The sequence below is a fragment of the Peromyscus maniculatus genome, chromosome 6 (genome assembly GCF_049852395.1).
Source record: "Peromyscus maniculatus bairdii isolate BWxNUB_F1_BW_parent chromosome 6, HU_Pman_BW_mat_3.1, whole genome shotgun sequence".
In the NCBI taxonomy this organism is placed as follows: Eukaryota; Metazoa; Chordata; class Mammalia; order Rodentia; family Cricetidae; genus Peromyscus; species Peromyscus maniculatus.
The window spans coordinates 115,763,349-115,786,959 of record NC_134857.1 but is presented as its reverse complement, the minus strand read 5'-3'; the positions used below and the strand labels follow the sequence as shown (position 1 = coordinate 115,786,959).

General features: G+C 39.7%; 1 protein-coding gene and 1 pseudogene across 4 annotated transcripts in view; one reads left to right on the top strand and one right to left on the bottom strand.

Moving 5' to 3' along the window:
- Positions 1 to 466: 466 nt before the first annotated feature.
- LOC102922303 (heat shock protein HSP 90-beta pseudogene) lies at positions 467 to 4,252 on the bottom strand (annotated as a pseudogene).
- Positions 4,253 to 8,731: 4,479 nt separating this feature from the next.
- The window catches only part of Bank1 (B cell scaffold protein with ankyrin repeats 1), a 248,059-nt gene continuing 233,179 nt past the window's right edge, over positions 8,732 to 23,611 (top strand). For 3 of the 4 annotated variants that reach the window (XR_013052383.1, XM_076575036.1, XM_042279976.2), the window contains exon 1: positions 8,732 to 8,940. Coding sequence is in view for 3 of the 4 variants with exons in the window: in XM_076575036.1 (XP_076431151.1) it covers positions 8,871 to 8,940 (70 nt within the window). In the remaining variant the exon portion in view is untranslated. The remainder of the gene's footprint in view (positions 8,941 to 23,611) is intronic. The other variant, XM_042279975.2, reaches the window with a different exon arrangement.

Genomic DNA, 23,611 nt, shown 5'->3' with positions numbered 1-23,611 from the left:
AAGAAGTGTCCATGGGGCCACATGCTGTTTCTTCTTGGAATGAGTGACTGTTTTTGACTAAAATGATTTTAACTTTTCAGGTAACAGACTAAAGTGGTCTGGACTTTAGCCTCAAAACAAAGCCTGTATTTTCTTCCCTAAATAGTTAATAGGTTGCTTATCATCCTATTGTACTGTATGGTAGATGTTGAAAATGTTCTCTTCTATACTTGCTTCTTTCCTTTTCTATTTTCCTTATTCTGCATACTTTTAATTTCAGAGCAAAATAAAATAAACAACAAAAATCACAATACACAATACCCAACTCTGCTATTCTTTGGGAGGGGATTTTCCTGCCTTAAGGCACAAAGACAGGACAGAAGAGAGCCTCTAGATATGAGCAGAGCTAGGTGGGTCAGGGCCAGTTAAGGCTGCTGGTAGAGCCACGGGGAAATTCCACAGAGGGTATGGGCTTCCTGGGGGTTCTCTAATCTACTTCTTCCATGCCAGAAGCATCCTTATCATCCTCAAGTGTGGTCGGGGGGAGGGGAACAGCAGCACTGGGCTCCTCTGCTGTCACCTCATCTTCATCAATGCCCAGGCCTAGACTGATCATGTGGTAGGTGTAGTTGGAGTGGGATTGGGGATCCTTGAGTGAGACCAGAGGTGACCAGAGCAGTTTCAAACAGCAGCAGCACCAGGTCCTTGACAGCTTTGTCATTTCTGTCCACCTTAGCCTCTGACACAGCATCTCCACAATGGGGTGGTCAGGACTGATCTCTAGGTGCTTTTTGGCCATCATGCAGCCCATTGTAGAATTGTCTTGAAGTCTCTGGGACTCCATGATCTGATCCATGTTGGCTGTCCAGCCATAGGTACTTGTCACAATGTAGCAGGGTGATGACATGAGTCTTTGGATATTACAACTGTCTTAAGCTCCGTATCCAAGATCTCCTCCATGGGTTGTAGAGATTCTCAAACTTTGCCTTGCTCTCTCCATTTTCTTCTCTTCCTCATCCTCTGTAGCTCCAGGTCCTCGTTAGACACCAAGACCAGGCCCTCTCCATCAAACTCCCTGAGCTGCTACACACAGTACTCATCAGTAGGCTCCGTCATACACACCACCTCAAAGCCCCACTTCTGCACACACTCTACAAAGGCAGAGTTGGCCACCTGCTCTTTGTTCTCACCAGTGATACAGTATATGGTCTTCTGTTCCTCCTTCACTTGAGACACATACTCTGACAGGGAGGTCACCTCATCTCCAGACATCAGAGGAGCTCAGATAGGCACTAACAGTGGTCTTCATGAATTAAAAGCTTTAAATTCTTGGAGAACTCATAAAATATCTTGTGGTCTCTTTGTTTTCAGCCAACTCAGAAAAGATCAAGGTACTTTTTCCACAATGTTTTTGAAGATGACTTTTTTTAGAATCTTGTTCTGCTGTAGCCTTTCTCAGAAGATGTTCAGGGGCAAATCCTCAGATTCAACCATGCCATGGATAAAGTTGAGGTATCAGCTCATCACAGCTGCCCAAGGTGAAACATGGCAGATATAGCAGATATACAGGTTGATGTTGTTGTTCTTCTTGTTCTCAAAAGGTCAAAAGGAGCTCACCGAGGAATGAAGAGCAGTGCCCTAAACTCCAACTAACCTTCTACAGAAAAAGGCTTGATTACCAACTGGTCTTCCCAATCATTAGTAAGGCTGTTATAAAATTCACCATATTCCTCTTGAGTGATGTTATTGGGATTTTGGGCACAAATAGGCTTATTCTTATTCAGCTCTTCTTGATCAATGTATTTCTCTATAATCTTCATTTTCTTTTTGTTATCTTTGCCACTGACATCCTCCTCATTTGTTCTCACATCTTCAATCTTAGGCTTCTCCTTATCATCCTTATTTCTCTTTCTTCCCTTTCTCTTCCTCTGCCTCATCACAGGTCTTCTCTTGTTCCTTCTCCAAATAGAGGGTGATGGAATAGCCTATGAACTGTGATTGTTTCTTTGCTACTTCCTTGACCTACCCCCTAAGTATTCTGTCTGGTCTTCTTTGAGATGAAGGATCACTTTGGTACCCCGGCCAATGGGCTCATCGTGGTCTATATGAACTATCTGCAGGATGTACCAGCAGAAGACTCTCAGGCATACTGCTTATCATCATTGTGCTCTGTGATCACAACTGCTTTCTCTACCACTATGTAGCTGAATAGAATTCAATACCAAACTGCCCAATCATGGAGATGTCTGTACCAACATGGAAAACCTCCATGAACACTTTTGTGTCAGACAATGGTTCCCAAGTTATTTATGAGGTCATCCTTGGTCATGCCAATGCATGCACTTCTGAGGGTTGGGGATGATGTCAATTTTCAGCTCTTTACTGCTGCCCAACTTGGGTCTGCTGGGCTCTCAGAGCTAATCTTGTGCAAAGCATCAGAAGCATTAGAGATCAACTCCTAAAGGAAAACTTCCTTGTTTGAGTGAAGAATATTAATGATGAAGGACATGAGCTAAGCGATTTCTGCCTCAAAGACAAAGGTCTCCACCTCTTCATCTCTATGGTGCACTGCATTGGGTATCTTGACAGAAAAGCCAAATAATGGTACAGAGCAGGGTGGGATCAGACCATGTCAGACTTGTAGACTTGCACACCAAACCCAGACTGTGTGGGCGAGACTCAAGAAAGCTACACTCTTCCTTTTCTTGGTTCATGTCATGGGTCAGGGTCACAGTTCTAGGAAGTTCCCCGCTTACACACCCACATAATCATAGCTGGTTACACCACTGCCTGAAGTACATTATCTTCACTTCGCTTCCTGTTGAAGCTCTTGCCTGGTCACTTCTCCTTATTCAAACAATCTTAATTTCAGTATTTGTTTACTCTTGATTATTTATAAGACAATCTCCTTTAACAATCATATTACATGTAAGATAATGCCACATAATCATTTAATAATTTTTTCTATAGAATTCTCTACAAAAACTTACAATGCATAGAAGGAAACTTTCTTGGAAGTAAAAGCTGTATCTTTTCATCCCATGTGTTCCTAGGACCTAGTATTATGCCTCACATATAGTATGAATTCTTTTTAAATTAATTTGTAAATAATGAAAACAATGTTCTGATTATCAATCTTATAAAGGACTGAAGCTAATAGATTCTGATACTAAAAAACCCATTTCCATTTCCATTTCAGATAATATCCTTTTCAAAGAGAGAAGGGGGCAGAGGAGCTGACTTTGACTAAAGATGTGCTGGACACTGAAAAGTGAAAACAGAACAAATGAAGTTTTCCTGAAGTATATTTTCATAAATTCATATCAAAGTCTGAATTTATGTAAGACTTAGATACTCTCTCGACTCTCTGACTCTCTGACTCTCTGACTCTCTCTCTCTCTCTCTCTCTCTCTCTCTCTCTCTCTCTCTCTCTCTCTCTCTGTGTGTGTGTGTGTGTGTGTGTGTGTGTGCCTCTTTCTCTCTGTCTATATTATCAAATAAATAATGCCCAAATTATGATTAGTTGCAACAACACTTCATGGTTATTTTAGGTGCTAAGGAAAGTATTATTCTATAGTGGCTATAAGGAGTGGGACTGACAGTCTAATTAAATCAGGTTTTTTTGGGGGGGGGCAGGTTAAAGTGTAAGTAAATTACCACAGCTCACAAATCAAACCAAAGGAACCCAAAGGAGAACTGGAGGTTTTTAGGCTTCTTGACACCCAAATATTTTATAGAATTGGTTTGCTAAGACTTTGATCTTCTCATCAAGCCTCTTTGCAGCAATCTTACTTTCACTTAGTGTCCTGGCAGGGGTGTGGGGCTGGGGATGGAAGTGGTGATACAAGCCACAGTAAAAGCAGAAATGTTATTCCACAAGCCATCCTCAACCTGACTGTAAAGAAGAGGTTAGTGCTCTTTATCCCCCAGAGCACAGTGAAAGTACTCAGGATAAACTGAGCTGCCCAATAGAGTCTTAGCAAGTTAATTACAAAGGAAATTGAATATGTGTGCATATGCTTATTTAGGAAAATATGGGCAGTTTTTTTATTAATACATCCCCCCAACCCTCAGTTCATCACCATTAATGTGTTTTCTGTATCTACTATGCAGATTACTCAATATGGTAGCCGAAAACAACACCAATTTTTATTTTTAATTTTATCTTACTTTTTTTTGGGAGATTACATTAGAAAATCAGTCCCATTGAACAAAAAGTCAAAGTGGCATGGGGAGGGACTAGTTCCTCCAGGAAGCTCTGGGGACAATCCATATTCGTGCCTTTTTGAAGCTTTCTAGGCGACCTGTATTCCATAGCTTAAGTCTTCTTTTTCCCTGCAATCTGTTTTCTTAGCTCATCTCTGGACTCTGCCTCCATCTTCTGAATGCCTCATGACTGATTACAATCTAGGCTTATATTCCTATGTCAAGTTGCTTATTTTGATTCTATCATCTATGTAAGCAATATCTGTAAAAGATCAAGGATTAGTATATTGATATCTTTGGGGGTGTATTACACAGATTAATATTACAGAACTTTGTTAAATATGGGGAAGGTTAAGGAAAGGAAGAAAGCAACCAACTAATGTCAGAAAATGCTATTTTTGGAAAATTTCTTCCCTGTCCCCATATTTCCTGGCAATTTAGTTTTGACCCAGAAAATAAGAAGAACAATGATGCCCAGATGAATAATTTAAGGTCTAAAAAAACCAGACACATTCATGAAAAGGAAAGTTCTACGATTAATAAAGTCCTAGGAAGATGGAAATGATTTCACTTCTACAGCAAGCTGTTGCTTTAAGAAGGAACTGGCTCTATTTTTAAGTGCATGGAATCTACACGTAGAGATAAACCCAGCAGCGTGAGAAAAGGCATCGGTTCTGTAAAGGCACAGGAATGAGCCACGGCAACTGCCACGGGACAGCAGCAAACAGCTCCAGCCATCCAATCACTGTACCACAGCATCAGTGTGAGGCCCTTGTAATCTCCAGAGATGGTGGTGATGATACTGAGGCCTTCGATTTGCTGCTAGAGGGAAGAATTTGCCGCAAGGGAAGAAGTCAATGGATCCAGGCGTTTGATATATTGAGAAACAAGGAACCAACTGTGGCTAGCACTTTTGTCATCCAGCAGCAGAGGTAAAAATCAGAAACTTGCGATTACACACTGCTGGTGGCATTCTAACTGAAAAGGCCTCTCGCTGTGAGAGTTACTAAGTGCCTCTTCTCTGAAAATAAATGTGACCCCAGTGATAAGCCAACCTTTTAGACACTTGTCTCTCTTTAAGGAGACAGTGTTGGGAGGCAGAGTGTCAAGTTTGATTACTCAGAAACAAGACCAAAAGGAGTGAAAGCTTTCTTACTCTGCAATATGTTTTTGTAAATGGGTAGGCAAAGTTAGAATACAGTTGAGACTTAGAACGTGCGTGCATGCGTGCATGCGTGCATGTGTGTGTGTGTGTGTGTGTGTGTGTGTGTGTGTGGTTTGTGTGTAGCCTCAATAAAACTGTCAAAACTAGGATGAATTGTGAATGTACTAATGTTATTTTTAAGTACAGATAAGTTTTTTAGATCCATATCTCTATGGGAGGTAAATGGAAAGCATGAGCAGGTTTACAGTACACTGGTCCTCCCTTGCTACAGTATCATTCTCTCTGGGCTCAATAGTCCACTGTCAAGTGTGGTATAGAAAATATGAAAGGGAAAATTCCAAAAGAGAGAATAAAGAGACTATTTAACTTTTACTATATTATTATAACCATTCTATGTGATTACTAGTTAGTATTGTTAATCATTTGCCAGCCAATTTATCAATTTAACTAAGTATATATAAGAAGTAAAAGACATAGTAGATATAAGATTTGGTACTATTTATGGTTTCTAATAGAGGTTTTAGAATTTATTCTCATGGATAAGAGGGACTACGTGTGTGTGTGTGTGTGTGTGTGTGTGTGTGTGTGTGTGTGTGTGTATTGCATATGATGTGTATGCAATCTTCAGAAATGGCCTTTCATAATCTTCTAAGAAAGGATTAGAAGAAGCAGGCCTTGGAGTCAATTTTAGGACCGAATCAGAGCTGGAATGGAATTCAGTCCTAGAACTGACTCCAAGGCCTGTTTCTTCTAATCCTTCCTTTCTTAGATATTTTTTTCATTGCTCTCCCACTCCATCCCTAGATTGACTACTAGCAATAGTGGAGAAAATGCCTGACCTGGCCTGCCCCAGTAATCAGATTGGTAAATACCCTAACTGTCATCATAGAGCCTTCATCCAGTAACTGGTGGAAGCAGATGCAAAGATCCACAGCCAAGCACCAGGCTGAGCTCCAGGATTCCAGTTGAAGAGCGGGGGAAGAGGGATTATATGAGCAATGGGGGTCAAGATCATGATGAAGAAATCTACAGAGACAACTGAACCAAGCTCATAGGAACTCTCGAACTTTAGACCGACAGGTGTGGAACCTGCATGGGACCAGACTAGGCCCTCTGCATATGGGAGACAGTTGTGTAGCTTGGTCTGTTTGAGGGGCCCCTGGCAGTGGGATCAGGATCAGGATCAGCATGAGCTGGCTTTCTGGAGCCCATTACCTATGATGGGATGCCTTGCTCAGCCTTGAGGCAGGGTTGAGGGGCTTGGTCCTTTTTCAACTGAATATATCAGGCTTTGCTGACTCCCATGCTCTTACCTTTTTGGAGGAGAGAATGGGGAGTGAGCTGGGTCGAGGGGAGGCTTGGGGGAAGGGAGTGGGAGGAGAGATGGGAGGGGGATCTGTGGTTGATATGTAGAATGAGTGGAAAAATTACTTAAGTAAAAAAAAAGAAATTGAAAAAAAAAGGTAAAACCCAATTTCTTCATTTGTTTAATGACGTTGAAGAATTATTATTTTGAGATCAAGTGGCATTAACATTGTTAAACTTTCATGTAGTGATTAGCATATAGAATATTTTAAATGATGATGTCATCATCAACAACTAAAACCAAAGCCATCATTAACAGCCATTGAGATAAGACTTTTATCTGATTAAACCAGTAAGTTCTGCATTCCATTATACATACACACTTGCGTGCCTCTGAAGAATTGGACACTTAGTGTTCAGAAAAAGCTAGAGTTTTAAGTTGGTTGAAGTTGCTGTTAGAAACACACACAGGAGCCAGTCTATCAATGAAGATTATCTTCCAAACGAGCTCATTTAGGAAGACTTGTGATGACTCTCTTATGAGATGCCCATACTGTGTAGTCAGAAGATTTCCTGTATCCTGGCCTGCCACTGGTCAGGACAATCTCCCCCAAGTAAACACACAGAGGCTTATATTAATTATAACTGTATGGCCATGGCTCAAGCCTTTTGCTAGCTAGCTCTTATATCTTAAATTGGCCCATAACTATTAATCTATGTATTATCACATGTTCTGTGGCTTTACCTGCGTCCCATTACATGTTGCTCCTTGGGTGGTTCACTGGCATCTCCCTCTGCCTTCTTTCTGTCTCTCTCTTTGAATTTCTTACCTGCCTCTATGCTGCCTTGCCATAGGCCAAACGGCTTTATTTATCAACCAATCAGAGCAACACATATTCACAGCATACAGAAAGACATTCCTCCATCAACACTCTTACCTACAGCTGTCTCTTTCTTCTCCTCACCTCCTTCCAACACCATTGCCTAAATCTATACTAAACTTTCTCTTAGTATACCCTACCCTTGCTTGCTCCCCTACAAAGACCTAATTTTTCTAAGAACAATATTTCTGAAAATATTGATCAAAAAGTTGTGCCCCCTTCAATTTAAACTCAACATTGCTAAAGTTTCAGGGTAAGCAATCCTTCATAGACAGGAACTCACTTGTCAATGTATTATTTCATATACTGGATTCAATCATTGCTTTATTATCCCAAATTTGGAAAACAAACTTAAAATTATGAAATAGAAGAAATTATTGTGTAGGAGATAAATATATCTAATGCTTTCCAAAACTTTCTGACATTTCACTTAATGAGTTTTACCCAGCATGCAGGAAAAGTTAATGATTTTCTGTGACACTTGATATTCATTGTATTCCAAAAATACTGCAGAGGAGAGTTTCTGAGTAGAACTTTCTGGTTCTTTATGAAGAAGGAAAAGAGGAGCATGGGAAACTGTGTATCACTACCACACTTCAAATGGATCATCAAATTTTCTCCACCTTGGGCAAGGTCTTAGCTTAGTGATTTTTGACGTTTATCCTTAGAGTCTGGGGTAACTTCTGTTATTTCTTAGTCTTTAAAACAAGCAAGAACACAAGCACAACTCATGTTTGAGGAGAAGGACATGGGCTGTCTAGACACCTGTGTAATTTCTTTTTGATCTGGCCCATTTCTAAATTAGAACAGAAGTAGGAAAATTTCTTATATGGGAATGAAAATCACTCTACAACATATGGACTTAGGCTGGTTTGGGTAAAGTGAAATATTAAAAGTTGCATAGCTTTACATCTCTGTTCCTATATCTCTATCCCTCAGTCAAGCAGTTCCCTTTCTGGAAGTCTACTTTCGGTGACCCTTTCTTATAGGAAGAAGGGGTAGCCTAGTAAGGAAACCCAGAATGGGATAAGAAAGGCTAGGAGGTGCAGGTCACCTGAGTCTAAAGATAGCCCAGAAGAGGGCATATAATGAGAACGTAAGTGAAACCTATGTTAGAGCATGCCCTAAGCAGTTTCACTTCCCTCAACAAAGCCTAGCCCTGGCCTTGTGGCCTGAGCGCCTAGGGCTGCATTTCCGGAAACCTCAGGCCACAGTCCCCAGGGTGGGGAGCAAGCTGCAGGGCCACAAGCCAACAGAGCTCAAGATCTTCAAGGGAAGTTGCAGACGGGGCCCTGCTGCTGTAGTGCCCAGGCCTCTGGCTCCAACCACCAGCAATGCTTCCTGTGGCTTCTGGCACTAGGGACAATAGTCAGGACCTGTTCATTGCTGGCCCAGCGCCTCCAGGTGGGTGGTCTTGTGTTTGCCAGAGTTGTGGGTGGAGGGTTTCAAGATGGCCCTGAGGCCCTGCTGAAACTAAGGGCCACCAGAACAGGTTGTCCTGGGGCCACCAAGATCAGGGGATCTTTAAACCAGGCTTCTCTGTTTGCCGTACCATTGCAACTCTGAAGGACTTCTCAGTCATGAGGCTGCTTTGATGGAGGAGGCTGAAGCCCAGCAGGTGGGAGTGCACTTCCTATACAATCAGCTTCCAACCCCCGCCTGTGTAACCTGTGAAGAGCTAGAACCTTCTCAAGTGCTCCAGGCAGTGTCTAGTCCTTTCTAAAATTACTTTGCATGTAGCCTTAAAGCTAGATCTCATCTGAAATGTCTATAAATGGAGCAAAATGTCTCATTTGTAACATCCTTGCCCATTTGCCTGCCTCATGCCAATCTGTATAAAACCACCTCTCTGGAGCCATGAGCTCCTAACTGAGAAAAGGGAAAGAAGTCACGTTGGTTAAGTATGTAGGGAGTGTCTACTTTCAAATGAATGTTAAGTTGGTTGCTTTGAGTTTCTTTTGGTTTTATTTTCAAATGCATTTGTGAGTCCTATAATAAGCATTTAAAAACTGTTACCTTTGGAAAAGAAATGTCACTAAGATATCAATATTATAGGAAATGTTCCTGATGAGATACACAGCAAGAAAATATAGCCTGGAATTCTTTTAATGTACTAAACAGAATTCAATTGCTTGTAGCATTTTTTTAGGTAGTATGATTTTTGGCTTCATTTGCTTTAGGGTCTTACATACTTTAATCAATGTGAACAGTTGCTTTTCAGTTAAAATGGAAAATGGAAGATGACCCAGGATGATGTTAGAGCCAGTGATGTGGGGATGCCATACTGTTTTAAATACTGGACACTGGCATTCTTCAGCATTGCATATCTCGGGATCTGTGGCAAAGTAGCCTCTATAAATAAATGCACAGAAATCATCACTCTTTTGGACCCTGAGCCGGTGACTACTTTGTAATTTTAGTTTAACAATTGAGTTAGATTGAATATGCCAGAAGATGCCTTTTGTATCACTGCTAGTCAAGTTAATAGATAGAGACAGTGGTTATTCTGAGCCACGTGCTCATGTGAGGCAACTTTTATATTCTGATGAGTATTCTTGCTCCTCTGTGTATTTTTCCTCATGTCTTTCTTCCTTCTCAATAACGTATTTAGCACTTGCTTCAGTTACTTTCTTGTGGATGTGATAGTTCCCCTGCACTAGGGAGTATTTTGGCATTATCCCAATCCTTCTCCATTTATGCATGTAGTCTTCTAAGAAACCCAGTCTTCTTTTTATTATTTAAGTTTGCCTTTCTACAGTTTTGTAAGTGTACACAATGCCTACAGACCAGTCTCACCCTCCACTTCCCTACCACCCCTGTCTATTTCACCTCCTCCCCATAAATCTCACTGTCATGTTCATGTCTATTGGTTTCATTTTGTGACCCATTGATATTAACCAGGTCCCATGTAACCATGAGTTTGTAGCTATCCTTGGTGGCTGGTAGCTCACTAGTGGGTACCCAGTTCAAGACAATGATTCCCCATCTCCCAGAAGGAGGGCCCCTTTACTTCTTATCTTATTTATTAAGTGGTGAGACATCTTTCACAGCATAGAGTTGACTATAGCTTAATGTGGTACAGGGGGCTCAATTAGTTCAACTGCTTCCTTTCTGAGAAAAGCAAACTGTTCCTCAGAGAGGTGCTTCCCATGGTCACACAAGCAGAAACTACCAGAAGGTCATCCAGTCATCAACTCATTAGCCACCATGTGTCTCCTCACTAGATTTGTGTGGCAATAAGTATGAAAGTTAAACATGTTTTGACACCCATGAACACATGACATGTAATAACCACATTCTGTCATCAGAGTTGTGTACACCATTAAGTATCAAACTAGTCCCTCAGTGGCAGGTGGCAAGGTTTAATGACCAGTACTAAAGCAGAGTTGACATAATGTACAATGAATGGAAATTTGAATTAGAATGCATCTTTTGATTTATATTTAACTAGATATGGTTTAACAATGTCAGAATGGGGACCCTTCATCTGTTTCATTCTAAAGCTAATGCTTTTTAAAAGTTTTTTTAATGACTACCTTCTTTAGGGGCTATTCATTAAAGCCCAAATTATTTGTCCAATACTTTAAAATTTTTTAGTTGGCATTATTCATTGTGTGAAAACAGAAAACATTAAAGATTAGAAGCAATATGTATCCTCACTCAACATGTGCTCAGTGCCCAGCCACAGCTTTTAGGAAGCATAGCTACCTAAGTCTCCACCTCTAAAGGATTTACAGATTTTTCTGAGACTATAATATGGATTTGCCCTACTAAGCAAACCCGTGGTTCTACTCTGGTAGCTGGCAAAGTCTGCTTTCTCTATAGCATCAGAAGGTTCTGATCAGGTCACTTCTGCTGAGAAGTAAAGAAGGAAACCCCTTTAGACACTTAAATATGAGATAATTCAATAATGTGCAATTACTAAAGAAATCAGGCCTGGGAATTGGTGTGTCATGTGGCACTGGATGAGGAGAAGGACTTTCTACTGCACATACTTTAGTAAGCACTGCCCACCTGTGAGGCCTCTAGATGCAGGACATCTCCAACCCAGTTCCAGCTTCCTCACTTACCTTCACTGTGATCATGAACAATCTCTTTCAGTTGTTATCAAAAAGCAAAATCTGGGGAAGCAGTAACACATATTTAGAAGTTCTTTTTGCGAATTTAAGGGAAAATATAGGTGAAGTCCTCTTTAGGGTGTCATTGATGTTAATATAATTCTTAGATCATTGTTAACTGGTGTTGTATTTACCTATTTAAAAAATAAGTTCCTTCTGGGTTTCATGGTACAGGCTATTAATACTGACTAATGGTAGGGGAGGTAAGAGGCCAGCCTGGGCTACGTAAGAGATTCCAGGGCACCTTGAACTATACAATGAAGCCCTGTCTCAAACAAATAGAGAGACAAAAGAGATGAAATTCACATTGAGAAGCCTTCTCATCTGGTTTGGAAGACAACTTAATGACTTAGCAATTTGAGAACTGGAAAAATTAGAAGGCATGACTTCCTGTGTGAGATCCTGCCATGTCTGTGAGGAAATACTGCGGTTAGAGGAATCCACCATGAGAAAACCAAGGACAGATGGCTACAAAGAGTATGAAACTGGAGCAGTTTTCACAAGATTAAAACAGGAAAGGAATTGAATAGGTCAAAGTGAGTGCACAACCTACTTTCTCTCCTCATAGAGTACCAGTTGTCGCCCAGTTTAACTAATACACGATATAGGTAAATGCAAGTATCAAAAATTGTGCAATATTTTAATTCCTCAAATATTTAAAATTATTTAAAGAGGAATCATCTGTTTTCTCAAAATATTTACTGCTGGCTAAAAATATTTCCAATCTAAGCCAGGCATAGTGGCACATGCCATTTAATCCTAACATGAGGGTGACAGAGGCAGTCACATCAATTTGAGTTCAGGGCCAGCCTAGTCTACTTAGCGAGTTCCAGGCCAGCTAGGATTATCCAGTGAGATTCTGTCTTTAAAAACAATCATATCTAAAGTAAGTGAGGAGCATGGTATGTGTGTTTGGGGGGCAGGGGAGGGTGGAGGGGTTCAGTGGGTAAAACCACTTGCCACCAAATCTGATGACCCAAGTTTGACATCCAGAAACCACATGGTGGAAGGAGAGAACCGATTCCAGCAAGTTAACCTCTGATCTTCATACACGTGAACTGTGGCACATGCACACAATGTACATGCATAGAGACACAGTGTAAGTGTTAAAAAAAAAAGAATTGGAAGTAAAGTCTGCCATTCTGGCCAAACATAAGCTGTGTATGTCAACAGTTTACCTGCCCGTTGCCTAAGACTCTGAGATGCATTTGTTATTTTATTACCTTATTTTTAGATTGTCAGATGTCTTACAATGATTTTAGAAGCAACTATGAAATAAGACTAGGGAAGGAAATTTACTTCAGAGAGGAGGATGGGCATCAAAGACACTCTATATGGAGTTTATATTCTTCTTGGCAAAAATAGCCATTTGGGCAAGAAACTGTTCTTGCCTGGACTGCTTGAGTGGAGATAAAATGAAACTTTTTAGCTGCCATGTTCTGGGTGTCAGTGAAGAAGCACAGAAAGATTGAATCTTAGACACTCAAGCTACAACTGTTGGCTGTCTTGTTACTGTCAGAAAAATCTACAAGGTTTATGCATTTTTTTTAAAAAAAAATCGATCACATTTTTTTGGGTTTAAATGGACATAGCTTTAAATATTTAGAGATAATTGTTTTCTTATAAAGTGAGGGAGAAATATAAAAAATTGTGGTGGTGGTGAGACTTTATGGGTGTATGTTTTGACATTACTAGGGGACAAAATTTCACCTCAAACCCCTGAAACTCTGGCCCTTTCAATATTTCTGCTCCTCTTCTACAATATTTCCTGATCTTTAGATGCAAGAATATTTTGTAGATGCACCAATTAGTTGTCCAGGGCCAATTAGTCATCCCTAAAAACATGAATACAAGTAACATTATACTGATAGTACAGGTTATATTTGTGAATATGTATGTATATCCATATATGTATGTGCATGTAGTAACAATTAGTGAAAAAAGAGGGCATGAATTTGAAAGAGAGCAGGGAGAGTTATGTGGGAGGGTTTGGAGGGAGGAATGGAAAGAGAGAAATGTTATAATTAAATTATAATCTCAAAAAAATCCCACAAATGAACAGAAAGAATCAAGGAATTGTGATGGTGAGCTCTGTCAACTTGACATAATCTGGAATCTTCAGGAAAGAGTTTCAGTGAGGGCTCCTCTAAATTGGGTTAACCTGGTAGACTGTCTGTGGGAGATTGTCTTGAGTCATCCATTCTGGGTGGCACCATAACCTAGGTACTGTATAAGAGTAGAGAAATCTACCTGAGCAAGAGCAAGCAAGAGAACATGTATATATTCATTTCTCTCTGCTCTTGATGTGACTGTTTGAAGTTCCTACCTTGACTTCCTCTTAATGATGGTCTTTAACCCTGACATTTAAGCTGAAATAAATACCTTTTCATCTTTAAGTTGTTTTTGTCAAGGTATTTTATTATGCAACAAAAATGAAACTATAGCAAGAAAATTACAAGGCTCGTGATATAGAAAACTCAGAGGCTCATGAAAGTGTCACTCACTCCAATGGGAAGGATTGACAGTAGATATAACTTCAAGGTTGAAGCTTAAATATTATTTGGGTTGAAATGTTGAGTAACTGGTTTCATATTAAGATCATGGATATCACAAATGTAGTTTAAGCTAGAGATAGAAAATTTGGGAAAGTATGATATTTGTGTATGTTAACTTTTTATCACCGACAAATACTCAGAAGAGATAAATTTAAAAGGAGAAAAGATTAATTTTTACTCAGTTTGAAAGGCTCCATCCATATATGGTTGAATCCACTTCCTATGTCTTGCGATGCACTCCTTACTTCTGCTGACAGAAGTTTCGAGTCTTATGTTGAGTTCCTTGATCCACTTGTAATTTATTTATTTATTTGTTTGTTTATTTGGAGGGTGAGAGATATGGATCTAGTTTCAGTCAGCATCAATTGTAAAGATGCTGTCTTTTCTCAAGTATGGGTGTTTGCTTGCTTGTTTTGCCATCTTTTCAAAAATTAGATGACTACATGGCAAAGGAGGTCAATGGGCCATAAGAGTGAATCTACTGTTTTGAAAAATGAGCATATAGCTACACTGCCTTCTAAGTATGTGTATTTATACTCATAGACTCGTGCAGTTCTTTGCCTTAGAAGTCTTATTTGGGGGTGAGTGGTGGTCAAAGAAGAGACTCAAAACATGATAAAGTACCAAGAATAAGAGCCCTAAATGGAACATCTAAGTCCCCCACTTCAGAGCCTGGATGCATTGTAGAAGAGGGGTGGAAAGACAGGTGTACAGGATGGGGAAGAGTACTATATATTGTTTTCTTCTGGATATCACACGGCCATCACAATCATGAGCACACAGCTGCTCTGACCATCTTTACAAGACATGAAAGGAGGACAAATGGGAAGGAAAAAAGAGTCAGAAGGACTGGGGTGTAGACTAGAGAAGACAATGGGTATGAGTAATTATGATTACAATACACTGTTCACAAGTAAATCTCTCATAAAATTTAACATTTTTATTAATTATTAATATTTATTATTATGGCTTAAAGAAAATAAACAAAGTCTAAGATGGCATCTGCTGAGTTTGTGACCATGGCAAGGAATCAGGCAGTGATGTCTCAATGGAGTCGGAAGAGTGGGTTGAAGAATGAACTGCAGATTAGGAAATGGCTAGTGAGGATTGTTTTTATAATACACAGAGAGTCTCAGGAAATTGCTATAGAACAAGGTATGGCCATGAGAAAAATGTCTTATGGAAGCCTTGAAAAGTCCCCAGAATAGTTTTCTGTAGTTAATTTTTATTTACTTTGACTGATTGAATTGACATATGAAAGCCACAGAAAACTTTTTGATCAACTACTACTAATCCATTCACAGGCAGCTATGTGAGTGTGACAATCACTCCAATATCCAGCTTAATAAATCCAAAGGTATGAAATTAAAGAAAATTTATATAGTTAAGATCAGTGTGCCTTTGGTACTTAAAAGCTGCTGGGACCCTGCCAAAGAGGATCTTCCCCTATAGAAACTTACAGAAAGAATTCCATCAGTTCCATAAGGAATCTTTTTTTTTTTTTCCCTGTGGTATGGATCTAACTTGGGCACAATGTTAAATTGGTCCATAGCTGCATTTCCTATAGAGAATCTTTTCCTTTTTATCCACGTTATCCATCATTTCTTTTTTTTTTGTGATATATATTTTTTATTTTACAATACCATTCAGTTCTACATATCAGCCATGGGTTCCCCTATTCTCCCCCCTCCCACGCCCTCCCCTTACCCCCAGCCCACCCTCCATTCCCACCTCCTCCAGGACAAGTCCTCCCCAGAGGACTGTGATCAACTTGGTAGACTCAGTCCAGGGAGATCCAGTCCCTTCCTCCCAGACTAAGCCAAGTGTCCCTGCATAAGTTCCTGGTTTCAAACAGCCAACTCATGGAATGAGCACAGGACTTGGTCCCACTACCTAGATGCCTCCCAAACTGATCAAGCCAATCAACTGTCTCACCTATTCAGAGGGCCTGATCCAGCTGGGAGCCCCTCAGCCTTTGGTTCATAGTTCATGTGTTTCCATTCATTTGGCTATTTTTTTTCAATAATTGAGTAAAACTGAAATTGATTATATGCCACAGTCATCCTAGGGACCTTCATGCTATATATATAGCCTCTATGGTTCTATGGGTTGTGGTCTGATTGTTCATTTTATATCTAGAATCCACCAATGAGTGAGTACATACCATAACTGTCTTTCTGGGTTTGGGTTACCTCACTCAGGATGATTTTTTCTAGTTCCATCCATTTGCCTGCAAATTTCATGCTTTCATTGTTTTTCTCTGCTGAGTAGTACTCCATTGTGTATATGTACCACATTTTTTTCATCCATTCTTCCGTTGATGGGCATCTAGGTTGTTTCCAGGTTCTGGCTATTACAAATAGTGCTGCTATGAACATAGCTGAGCATGTATCTTTATGGTATGTATCAGCATTCTTTGGGTATATGCCCAAGAGTGGGATGGCTGGGTCTTGAGGTAGTTCAATTCCTAATTTTCTGAGAAACCGCCATACTGATTTCCACAGTGGTTGTACAAGTTTACATTCCCACCAACAGTGGAGGAGTGTTCCCTTTGCTCCACATCCTCTCCAACATTGGTTGTCATTGGTGTTTTTGATCTTAGCCATTCTAACAGGTGTAAGGTGGTATCTCAGAGTCGTTTTGATTTGCATTTCTCTGATGATTAAGGATGTTGAGCATTTCTTTAAATGTCTTTCAGCCATTTGTAGTTCTTGTTTTGTGAATTCTCTGTTTAGCTCTTTAGCCCATTTTTTAATTGGACTGTTCAGTGCTTTGATGTCTAGTTTCTTGAGTTCTTTATATATTGTGGAGATCAATCCTCTGCCAGATGTGGGGTTGGTGAAGATCTTTTCCCAATCTGTTGGGTGTCTTTTTGTCTTATTGACTGTGTCTTTTGCCCTGCAAAAGCTTCTCAGTTTTGAGAGGTCCCATTTATTAATGGTTGTGCTCAGGGTTTGTGCTGTCGGTGTTTTATTTAGGAAATGGTCTCCAGTGCCAATGCATTCAAGAGTGCTTCCTATCTTCTTTTCTATTAAGTTTAGTGTAACTGGATTTATGTTTAGGTCTTTGATCCACTTGGACTTGAGTTTTGTGCATGGTGACAGATATGGATCTATTTGTAATCTTTTACATATTGACATCCAGTTATGCCAGCACCATTTGTTGAAGATACTTTCTTTGTTCCATTGTATAGTTTTGGCTCCTTTGTCAAAAACCAGGTGTTCATATGTGCATGGATTAATGTCAGGGTCTTCAATTCGATTCCATTGGTCTGTATGTCGGTTTTTATACCAGTACCAAGCTGTTTTTATTACTATAGCTCTATAGTAGAGTTTGAGGTCCGGGATGGTGATGCCTCCAAGGGTTGCTTTATCGTATAGGATTATCCATCATTTCTATTTCACCTTCTCACAAGTTTCAACTCCTCACTACATCCTTTTCTGCTACAATCACTTGATCAGAAGCCACAGCTCTGAATAAATCTGCCCAACTATATTCATTCCTTGTATCTGAATCCAAGAGGTGAATAGTGTTGCCTTAAACCTCATGATGAAGTCAGTGATTATATGTTTAGGCAAATCTTGTTTCATGATATAATAAGAAACTATCATAAAAGACAGTGAGCACAAAATTGTATTCCTTCAAAAGGAATTATACTGCACTTTTCCTGTGACTCAGAATCATATAACCTTATGTATTCCTTGAAATGTGACTTTCTTAAGTTGGAATACATCATAAATATTAAATAAAAGCTTTCAAGAAACACAAAAATAAAGGTACAAACTCCCACTAATTTTTACAAGGCTTACATGTTGAAATCATGCATTGAATTTATTGGTTTACATAAACATATCATGAAATTCATCAAATTAATCTCCATCCCTCCCTCTGCTTTCCTTTACATTAAAAAAGGGAAACTCATATTCAATGCTAATTAAGCCCTCTATTTATATTCATACATTTGGGGTGATTATATTGATGCCTGTATTTATTTATATTGATTCAAATGTGAGATCTGCATATGCTTGTCTGAACAAGGTGGTTTTTTAAGAATGCAATTTTTTTATAGCTGAAATGGTTACCACATATTTTATAGGATCATGATAACTAAATGCAACTCTGTATGTAAATTGTCTACAGCATGCACAGCAGCTGCTTAGCAAAGGACACATATTTCTTTGATCCTGGAATAGTTATCATCTATCTTTTGTTAGAAGGAATGTCTCCAGGTGGATTATTTCCAGTACTTAGGTGTCATGTGCATATGAGTCTGAGGACTGAGGCCCCCATATAAATATCTTTTCATGTTCTCCTGATGATTTTTTTTTTTTTTTGGTTTTCCAAGACAGGGTTTCTCTGTGTAGCTTTGTGCCTGTCCTGGAACTCACTCTGTAGCCCAGCCTGGCCTTGAACTCACAGAGATCCACCTGCCTCTGCCTCCCAAGTGCTGTGATTAAAGGTGTGCTCAGAATGTTGTGTTTCAAGTTAGAGCAAATGTTGATGGAGTTGAACAGGTAGGTTCAGGATTGTGAAGATGATATTTGAAATAATTACTCCATGCAGCTTATAAAAACTATAGAGCATAAAGTAGATCTTTGAAGACCAAAATGGATATAATAGGCTCCCCAAACAGTTTTCTTTTTTGAGTAACATATGAATAATTAGGAAGAATTACAATTATAATAAGAAAACCAGGTCAGCTCCTATGTCTCATCTGTGAGAACAAGTCTGTTGAGAAGTTACTGGTTAGAATACATTATGTTTCTGCTCTGCCTTGGGAAAACACAATATTCATCAAAATACCTGATGGGTTTATTTGTACCATTTCATTATTTCATGAATCCTTGCAATCTTTTTCTCAATTAGTGTATGACATGGGTGTACTTTTAAGTAGTTGTTGGATTCTAGATAAACGTATTATGAGATCAGTTCAAATCTCTCTCTCCCTCTCGCCCATCCCTCCCTCTCTCTGTTTCTGTCCCTGTCTCTCTCTTTCTTCTTTTTGCCTCTATCAATTAAATATTTCAAGCCTGGGAGCATAGTTGGTACTGTGTAATTGATATGAATGTGACTAGGTGAGCAGGTGGGTGGCCATGTGGGACATTCCAAAGGGTGACTCGTACTTTCCTGTCTGATAAGAGTGAAGGGCTGGAGTGTTTGAACTCATATTTCCAAGGCTTTATTCCTTTAGGATTCCGTCCTAGAAAAGTATTCTGTAACAAATGTGTTCCTTACAGCAAGGATGCTGTGATATACTAAGTCTTAGATATAAGCATGAAAGGATTCTCTGATCTAAGAATTTCTGCCACTAGTGATGTATCTACAATTTCTTCTAACCCAGTGTCTTAGGGTCGTATTTAATTACAGATACATGGTTACCACTGGTGAGAAAATACATTATTTTCTGCATAGTTATCATCTTTCTTAAATGACAAATAGCTCTTCAGAGGAGGCTTCTTCCTGCCACACATCCGAGGATCCCCTGTTGGAGTTTTCTTCAGCACTGTGCACACTGTGGTGCAAACACAGTTCTGATCCCTTCTTGTCTGTCACTGTGCACACTGTGGTGCAAACACAGTTCTGATCCCTTCTTGTCTGTCACTGTGGTGTGAACAGTTCTGATCCCTTCTTGTCTGTCACTGTGCACACTGTGGTGCGAACACAGTTCTGATCCCTTCTTGTCTGTCACTGTGCACACTGTGGTGCGAACACAGTTCTGATCCCTTCTTGTCTGTCACTGTGCACACTGTGGTGTGAACACAGTTCTGATCCCTTCTTGTCTATCACTGTGGTGTGAACAGTTCTGATCCCTTCTTGTCTGTCACTGTGCACACTGTGGTGCGAACACAGTTCTGATCCCTTCTTGTCTTTCACTGTGCACACTGAGGTGTGAACAGTTCTGATCCCTTCTTGTCTGTCACTGTGCACACTGAGGTGTGAACAGTTCTGATCCCTTCTTGTCTGTCACTGTGCACACTGTGGTGCAAACACAGTTCTGATCCCTTCTTGTCTTTCACTGTGCACACTGAGGTGTGAACAGTTCTGATCCCTTCTTGTCTGTCACTGTGCACACTGTGATGTAAACACAGTTCTGATCCCTTCTTGTCTGTCACTGTGCACACTGTGATGTAAACACAGTTCTGATCCCTTCTTGTCTGTCACTGTGCACACTGAGGTGTGAACAGTTCTGATCCCTTCTTGTCTGTCAGTGTGCACACTGTGGTGCAAACACAGTTTTCATCCCTTCTTGTCTGTCACTGTGCACACTGTGGTGCAAACACAGTTCTGATCCCTTCTTGTCTGTCACTGTGCACACTGTGGTGTGAACACAGTTCTGATCCCTTCTTGTCTATCACTGTGGTATGAACAGTTCTGATCCCTTCTTGTCTGTCACTGTGCATATCCCTGTGATATAAACACAGTTCTGATCCCTTCTTGTCTGTCACATTTTGAATGAGAGGGAAGGAAGCTTAAAATAGGAATGAAATCCAGAGAGGTGGTGGGGTTGAGGAGAGGAGGTTGCCTGACTGAGTAGGGCACACACACTATTTTAGGCCTAATTCTTAGTAACAAAGTCCAACAATTGGTGGTAAGTGTGGAATATGCCAGAGACAAAGAGGAACATCAGAAGGTGATGGTATGTTAAGAAAAATGAGTTAAGAGAATGAAGGAAACACGTGAAGACCAATAGGGATTCTAAAACATATTTGGGTATATATGTTTGTGCCGATGGTATTTAAATAGCATGCATGTACCTAAATCCAGTCATCAAATGATTTTCCAGGAATTTTCACTTAAAACTGTAAAAACCTACCACAGTGTCCATAATCATATAAGATCTTAGCATATCATCATTTGAATGAGCCATACTTCGTATAATATAAAATTATGATTCATTAATGTAAAGATGATGGAATCCTTTTTAATAGCACAGAAAACATTTGGCGTTGGGTCAGCTGCTGACTCTGGCACTAACTGACCTTAACCTCTTGCAAACCTCTCTGATTCCTAGGAGGTATTATGTGCTGATGATCTCATTATTTGTTCATGATAGTACTTGATTCATGTTAGTGATGGAACTGATACATCTTATCTTACAAGAAAAATGTTATAGCAGTGAAAGTGGTTTTTAGTAAATTTGTAGAATTGATATTTATGAGGACAAGTGGCCTAAAGACTATAGCCTCATATAGGGGTGCTTATGTATTGCTTATTTATTTTTCAAGGATTTTTCTTTTTCATCTTTTCTGTTGGCTTCTGGTCATCACGTACCATTTTTAAGTAAAGTAAGAGTGGGACAATGTGAGCAGTTCTGTTTCATTTTATCTTCATAATTCAAGCGACTTGAAGGCCCTCTGCTTGCAGAGGTCTCAATTATTCAGTTGTAAGAACTAGTTAACAGGAGCAAGCAGTATCTGAATGTTTTCTCCTAAGCCTGACACAACTTCTCAGGCTTGGTTACTCTTCTGAGAAAGTCACCACTCCTTTCTAAAGACAGTTGCCAGGACTGTCCCTTGAGGGCCATACTTCCTTAGTCTCAGTATTCTCATGGCCCCTTCCCAAGACTTGGATTAATCAGCCCTTTTCTTCTTAGTCAGAGGCTTTCTGATTAAAAAAAAAAAAAAAAAGAGTCTGTGAGATGGTTAAATGTGTAAAGGCACCTGTAACTCAGGCTGATGACGTTGTAGCCTCTGATCACCTGAATTTGATCCCTGGGTCCCACATGGTAGAAAGAACCAGATCCTGTAAGTTGCCTCTGTATTCTACACATGTACCTCCCTCCAAAAATAGGGGAAAAAAAGAAAAAGTAATATCCACCAATTGATTTTAAGTTCATACATTATATATATAATTTAACATTAAAATTTTTATTATATATATTCCTTAAATAAGACCATTTCCACGTAAGTATCTATCGCCCATTAAACAGTCCCCATACCACCCCATTTGCCTTTCCCTTTCCCCTCCAGTGAGGCCCCTTTGCTCCCCTAGCCACTTTCCCTTCCCCCTTGATGTTGTATATACACACATGATTGTATGTATCCATTTAAAATCTAGAACCCCATACAAGAGAAAGCTGTTGACATTGGTCTTTCTGAGAGTAGTTGAACTTAATGATTATAACCAGTTGCGTCCATTTTCCCAAAAGTGGCATAACCACTCTTGGAACATTCAAGTATACAAGTTGAAAACCAAATGCTGTTGAAAACACCGTGACTGAAAAAGGCTCTGAGCATGTTAGCCTGCCTTTTCCTTAGTGGGGCTGGAGGGCTTGCAGTCCAGGAGAACGTCTAGATTAGAGATAGTCCCTGTTGAGATCAGGATTAGAGATGTCCATAAGTTTGTACCTCCTTTGCAAATGTTTTTGAAAAGCCAATTTCCTGCTCCCGGGGATTGAGGTGCATCTTCGGTTAATGCCTGCACATGTGAGACACAAGAAGAAGTACTCTAGTGGCTTATCTCTTCTAATTCTAAAAATTATGAGACTTTGTAGGTGGTGGATCTAGGTCCAGGTAGGTTAAATATTTGCTTCATGTCATTTAATTATATAGTTATAGAGCTGGGCTTTTAATCCTGGGCAGCCTGAATCCAAGACCTTGACCTGGTTATCAGTTTGTCTCTGAAATAAACAAATTTCCTTCACACAAATATATACCCATGCCTATATCAGAAAGTTACTCTTCCCATCTGTAGTTCTTAATTTTTCTAGTAGTTAGTACTTGTTATAATAGGAAACTATGTGATGTACAAGATGGTATTGTTAAGTAAAAGTACATTATCACAGGGACATTCTTTACAAGAACCAATAAACACAGCTTCCAAATGATTATTGTTTTTTTTTTAAAGTATTGTTTTCTCAAAGTGCTTGTAAGTGAATGAGGTAACAAAAAAGAGCTACAGTGTACTGCTAGAAAAAAAAAACATGTTTTTAATGATGGCCATTGGGGTATTTAAAATCATCAGAGCTGTAATACAGATGTGATTAAAACATGCTGTAAAACGTTAGCAATAAAGAGTCCTTTAGAAACCCACTGTTTCTAATTTGCATCTGCCTAATGTTTGGCATCCTCAAAGGAATTTCCAAACCCCTACTAATTGACTCTTAGAAAATCCTTCTAATGTATCATTTGCTTTGACTCAATGGGAAATCTAAACAATGATCATTTAAGCTATTTAATCAGCGTTTTCCTACAAACGCTGAAGAGTAGTGGCGAGCATGCTGTACATGTGTCTGTTTTATTCAGAAGGCTTGAGGGCAGGGGCAGAAGGAACTAGAGCTGAAAGAAAAGTGTTCAGATGGTGCACTAGACAGAGAACCCCCAAACCTAATGGTGTGCTAGACAGAACCCCAAAATCTAATTTCTGATCCTGTGAATATGTCAGGTTACATGGCAAAGGGAG